Source organism: Terrapene carolina, unplaced genomic scaffold (genome assembly GCF_002925995.2).
Source record: "Terrapene carolina triunguis isolate 2854851 unplaced genomic scaffold, T_m_triunguis-2.0 Scaffold236, whole genome shotgun sequence".
In the NCBI taxonomy this organism is placed as follows: Eukaryota; Metazoa; Chordata; order Testudines; family Emydidae; genus Terrapene; species Terrapene triunguis.
In genome coordinates, this window is record NW_020664587.1 from 15,665,536 (window position 1) to 15,671,908 (window position 6,373).

At 52.2% G+C, this 6,373-nt stretch overlaps 1 protein-coding gene across 1 annotated transcript; it reads right to left on the reverse strand.

Annotated features, from left to right (window-relative positions):
* Window positions 1–910: 910 nt before the first annotated feature.
* Window positions 911–5,041, reverse strand: CUNH1orf216 (chromosome unknown C1orf216 homolog). Its single transcript, XM_024202890.1, has 2 exons — window positions 4,976–5,041; window positions 911–1,793 (listed from the first exon to the last, which is right to left on the reverse strand). Exon 2 carries the CDS (start codon window positions 1,775–1,777, stop codon window positions 911–913), a length of 867 nt encoding a protein of 288 aa, XP_024058658.1. The 5' UTR covers window positions 1,778–1,793; window positions 4,976–5,041.
* Between the last annotated feature and the right edge of the window lie 1,332 nt (window positions 5,042–6,373).

Genomic DNA, 6,373 nt, shown 5'->3' on the forward strand with positions numbered 1-6,373 from the left:
GTTGCAGGGGGAGGAGGAGAAAGAGATGAGAGGAGGCGTTGCAGAGCCTGTTGGGGAGACCCAGCCCTTTGAGAGGAGCCAGGCAATGACATTGCTGATGAGCCGTTCCTGACAGATCACTTTCGAAGCACTAAATGGTTATGGATTTAGGGTGAAATTTGAGAGCCTCTGGGCACTCATTGGACCTCTGAGTAGGCAGCTCAGCTGTGATGGACAGAGAGAAAGATAAGGACGTGGGATGGATGCAGAGAGAGGTCAGTAGATTGACATAAGGGATGAGACCGTCCTTAGGGGTACTGTTATGAGGGAACATTCCACCCAGAAATAACCTTCTTGCCAACTAATCAGGTACTAGCTTGCTGACTGGCCTATGCCGATTCACTAGTGACCCCAGGTCTCAGGTGAGCTCTCTAGTGAGACTGGGGTCTTGGGAACACTGGTGAATCCTGGCTACTGATCAGCTGGCGAAGGGTTAATGATTTGTGCTAAAGGGATATGCGGCATGCGGGGTGGGGTTGAGAAAGGGTTAATCAGGCTCATTTCAAATGGGACCAGCCCCTCCTGTTCCCTGACTTCTCAGCCGCTAGCTGGGGCACATGTTGGACTTTTTACTTGTGCTCTCAGCTAGAGTCATTTACCGAAACCGACGGGAACGTGCTTCTAGCTACGTTGTGCCAGCTCATAAATACCACGTGGCGTTCGTCAGGTCTAGTGGCCTCATGCGTCACGAAATCCCTGGGTGCATAAGGCGAGAGCATCTCCCGCCAGCCTCCCGTGCGGAACCTGGGAGCTGACTGCAAAGCTCTGTGGGTCCCAATCCTGGATGCTGTGCTCAGGCGAAACAATGGGTTAGAGCCGGGTAAGGGGTTGGGGGGGATCTGAACGGTGACAGATGGGGGATGAGTGTCTTTCACAGGCCAGCGTGAGCCGGTGCTTTGGGGCACACCACGCCCTGCTGGATGTACCGGAGGAGCTCTTTGCGGTTGTCCAGGATGGTGTCGAAGCTCTCCTGCAGCCGGTTCTGCTGGTCCACCACTTTCTGCTGGAGGCCGCGGATCCAGCGCAGCAGGGCCAGGCGCCGATACATCACCAGGTGGATGTGGTGTTTCTCCTTCTCCCGCTCCTTGAATCTCATCTTGTCCTGGAGGTTCTGGAAGGCCTCGGCCAGCACCGGGAAGACAGTGTCTGAGTCGGAGGAGTTTTCGGGATCAGCGTCGGGCCCCTGAGGCGCTGGCTGGTTCCTCAGGTCTTTGGTGGCAGCAGCGGGTGCCTCCCAGGCATTGCCGGTGCTACTGTCGGGGCTGTCGATGCTGAGGGAGCTGCTGGCATAGCCATTGTCCTCTAAGGGGGAGCCAGCCAATTTGCCACACTCTTTGGCCGTGTCCTCGGTAGCCGCTTTCTCCTTCTCGGCACCGCTGAGCTCGGCTCCCTTGGGGGGGCTGCGCACATCCTCCTCAGAGAGGCCCAGCTCGTCTGACTTCAGCCCTCGGGCAGCGTCCCTAAGCCTGCCCTGAGCTGTCTGTCTCTGCATTAATAACACCAGATTATCGGCTGGATTTGTCGTGTTTTCTATCTGGCCGGAGCCCCCCTCCATCCGGGTCCCAACCACCGCCTGGCTCCAGTTCTCGTTGCTGTCATACCCTTCTGCCACAAAGTTGAAATTCTTGTCCTGCCTGAGCTCCCGTTCAGCGAGGAAGGCCGTGCCCAGCGTGGGGTCCCGCTTGCCCTCATGGAACGGAGCGTTCAGGGGGATGTCTTGCTGGCACACTGCAAACATCCTTCCACCCTCCCGGCTGGGAAGAGAGAGAAAGAACTGATGTGAAGGAAGGATCTTGGTCTGAGTTCCCAGGATCAGCCTGGCCTCCCAGCTCTACCGTTCCCCGACTTCTAACTCTCCTGAGCTCAAGGGGCCTGATTCTGCTGTCATGTGCTCTGCTTTGTCACTGCAGTAACCCCATTGACTTCAGGACAGTTATTGCGGATTCATACCAGCATGAGTAAGAGGAGAAACAGGCCCAAGAGACTGATGTCAGCCCAAACCAGGGAGGAAAGAGAGGAGCGTCTGGTCTGGCCTTGAATGGGATGGTACCCTAAGGTGGACCCGGGTTGATATGGCCTAAGATGTAATGTTTAGCTTCTAGCCTGAAGTTTGGGGGCTTGTGGGATTTTGGTTGGGTCCATGGTAGTGTTAGGGGACAAATGTAAACTTCAGATCTGTGTCCTAAACTTTGTAGAAGCTCAGATTCCAGGTTTTAGGTTTGGCCCATTTCTGGAATGGGAATGGTATGGTAAGCCCTAGCAATGTAGAGGGTATTGGAGTACGGTAACTTAGGACACAATTCTTCCCATGACATTGATGAGAACAGGATCGGGCCCCTAGTTTGGCCTGGCAAGGTCTGGTAAAGTGAGATATGACAGTGGTGTAATGCCTTGTCTCCATGCATCAGCATTTGGCTCCAGTATATGGTGCACTCACATCCTGGCACGGCAAATATTAGAATAAAAGATCTCAAAAGTGTTTAAAACCTACCTGGGCTATTTCTTACGGTGGTTTCATGGGATGGAGTGGAGCTGGCCATTTCTGACTCCCCCTGGTGGCAAGGTGAGCGCCTGCTCCCCTGTCTAAGTGGATGAGGGGAAGTCTGGTTTATATAGGGAGGTCGGAAGGGAGCCAGGCAGAACAGAAACCTTAATTTCTTGTCGGGAACCCTCAGTGGTCTGGTCACCTTGGGCCCAATCCTCAGCTGGTGTATGTTAGCACAGCCCCATTGGCTGTGGCACTTGACACCCGCTGAGGATCCAGCCCCCCTGTTAGCGGAGAGGGGACACTGGTTGGCTGAAACAAGAACCGATGCAAAACTTTGCCCAAGCTCCATTTAGATCCTGCATCCCAAGTTGTTTGAAAATGATTGTGGCATAAGAGGTTTTTTCCCCTTTTCCTTTTGCGTTTTTGCGGCCTTCCCCTCGAGAGCAGCTCCTCTCAAGCAGTTTCTGGGCTACTTTAGTAAACCCAGGAAATCCTCAATAGCTTATGTCATCCAATCCCAGGGTCAGATTTTCAGCTGGTATCAATCCGAGTAACTCCATTGAAGTCAGTGAGAACACCACCCACGCTTTCCTTAGCTTCCTGTACTAAACTGGAATGTAGAATTACTATGGGCTGTTGTCCAGCTGCCATGTTCCACCCCAGAGGTGGCTGCTTGTAAGTAATAAATGAAGTGAATTCTGTGCATGTAACAGTTTGTGAGGCTCTTTGGAAGGATTTGATGCTATAAACATCTTGAGATGTGATATTAGGTGTTGATATTATTAAATGAGTCAGTGGTTTAACCCTGTTTGCCCTAACGAGGGGCTTTATTGCATCATTCCCCAGCTGACTGTGGTTTTCCCCCTGTGACTGAGTGATGATGGATTCTGGTTCCTTCTCTGCTAAATGAAAGTGCTGAAAGGACAGCGACACTTTAAATGACTTGTGTGATTCCGCCAAGCAAAGGGACACGTCTGATCTGATATGTAGCAACATTCTGTCTGGATTAATCTCCCTAAATAGGTATCTTCTAAGACTATACTCTCCCTGCACCAATCGGAAGCAGGAGATAAGTCTTTTAAAGAACTGTCTGATGCAGGAGAAAAGTGCTGGAAACATAAAACAGTTTACAAATACATCCCTGCTACCATCCGTAAGTGAGAACTACAGAAGATTCTCCATAAGCATGGGATTAAAATCACTTCCCTTTAAAGACTTTCTTTTTAAATTCCTCAAAATGTGTTCAGCTTCCCAGATGCAATTCCATAGGACCCCATTAGATTATTTTAATAAGGTCTCTGCTGAGTTCTATTGGTCTCTGTTTGATTTTAAATAATGGGCCAATAGCCCTCCCAAAACCAGTAGCCCCAACAGACCTGTTCCCTCATTACGAAACCAAGTTGCAAACTGGAACTAGTAAAAAAAAAATTTAATTAAAACTTTGACTAGGGCTCTGAGCAGAGTTGGATGCAATCTTCCAGCTTCATCACAATGCGAAAGAAATTCACCTGCAGGAAAATCCAGGAGAACACGATCACAGTTTTAAAGAAAGACAGAGCGTAGCAGCCCTTTCTTTTCATTAAAAAATTGGTGAATGAGCAAAGGAAGGACTACTCCTGGGTAGGAAGTGATTGGGCAGGCTTTGCCCACTCAGTCCTGCCCTGGTCAATATCACTGTTTTTTAGTAGGCCTCACAAATATGGCATCTTTTGTTTATCTTTGTCATGTCTCAGTGAGGGAATGGCAGATTTAAATGTCTGGGTACTTAGAACCAGGATAATAGTCCCCCTAGTAGATCATATGTGGGGGCTAAAAGCCACAAGTTTCCCTCCAAATAAAATGAGCACCCCCCCAAAAAAAAATAGTTTCCCCCCCTCTGCAATAGTCCAGCATTTAATGTTCTCCTCTGGGATTCAGGAGACCTGGGTTCAGACTTTCTCGGTGACGTTGTGCAAGGTGTGTCTCCAGGGGATACAAGCCCTGCAGCATGGCCGCTGCTGGCCCAGGACAGCTGGCTCGGGCTAAGGGGCTAAACATTTTGTGTCAATGGTCGGGCTGGGGCTGTAGGACCCTGCTTGGGTTGAGGGTCCCAGAGCCCGGCTCCAGCCCCAGCCCAAACTCTATGCAGCAAGTTTTCAGCCCTGAAGCCTGAGCCTCACAAGCCCGAGTCAGCTGACCCAGGCCAACTGCGGCGGTGCTGGGCCTCAGTTCCCATCTGTAAACTGGGGATCATTGAACTTCCTTCCCTCCCAGGGGTGTTGTGAGGGTACAGCAAGGGCCCAACAGGCCTGAATCTCGTCTGCTGTCCCCCTGGCTGGTCACTGACACCTGTGCAAAGCAAGGGCCAAATGTACCCTCTGGGGTAAGGGAGTGGGAAGCACCCGCTCTGCACCAGTGGAAATGACAACGCGAGGGAGAAGGACGGGGGTGTCACATCCTACATCCTACCGCAGTTACTGCAGGTTTGGACCCTCGCTGCACCATAGTCCTGATCCTTTTCCCATTCACGCTGGTGTCAATCAGAATTAGCACCATGTAAGACAAAAGAGCGACGCTGCTGTAAGACTGATGCAGGGAGAGGAGAATCAGGCCCATTTGCTGGGCTACCAGGAAGGGGTGACACACTCACCTACCCTGCCCGTTTAAATTTGGATTCCGGCATGGTTGCTATGGCAAGGTTTCCATGGCAAGCAGAGACGTGTGTGTGTGTGTGTGTGTGTGTGTGTGTGAACGCACACCGCATCAGAGAGCACAATGTGCTGGTAGCATGTGATGCACAGTGCCCAGAGGTGCAGAAGAGAGCGGTGCTGAATGATCCTGCCACAGAGATGGAGGGGGAGTCACAGAGGCGGCGGGATCCAAGAACCCCAAAGCCCTGCCTTGTGGGATGTCTGCAGGGGATCCACGTCCTTCCCCTTCCCTCCCTCAGCTTGAAAAAAGCAATTGCTGGTTCCTTCTCCCCAAATCACACAGCTCCCTGGACTGGCCAGCTCTGTAAGCAGCTTAGGGGAAAGGCAAGGGAAAGAGCTACCCGGAGAGGAGGAAGGGAACAGGCTTTTAATGTGCATGATAATCTATGCAGAGGGAGGGAGGGGGCAACTGAACAGATGTGATCAGGGATTATGAGACTGCTGGATTCAATGCCCCCGCACATCCCCACATGGCTATAGAGCTGGCCTGGATACCCAGCTATGGCAGAGCGCCCTGTACAATCTGACAGCATCATAGCCCGCCCAGCCCTTGGCTATTCAAAGGGGTGGGGGGAAATTGTTGTGCTCTGTGTGTGTGTCATAAAGTGTTGCCTATCTCAGCCCTAAGATGGACCTGAGCAAAACCCTTCCCCGTGCAGTGCGGCCCCTGTGAATGAAATCAGAGAGGCAATCAGCACATGCACACACACACGGCCCCCCCAGGGATCACGAACCGGGGCATTGGCGCCATCCGCGTGGGAGGCAGGATGAGGAGGTGCTGCTGCTTTTAGATCCCTTTAAAGCTGCTAACGACAATAAGAGAAATAAACAGCCCCCCTGGGAGGGATCCAAATGTGGCAACAGGCATAAGCTCTCCACCCTGATCCCGGCACCCAGGGGAAGCAGGTGGCTTCAGCCCTTGGCACCAGCCAGTCTCCTGTATCATTCCAAATACCCCCAGCCCCCCAGTGTACCGCCGACACTCACCGATGGATTTTCAGGCTGCGGCTCCTGCGGCTGCTCTTGCTGCTCAGCTGGAGAGAACGGAAATAGACCCCTCCACGGCAGCAGGAAAGCGTCATGTACTGCACACTTCCGACAGCATTGAGTGCTGCCGGCAGCACCGTGTCACAGGCTGATCAGCAGCCGGGCGAGA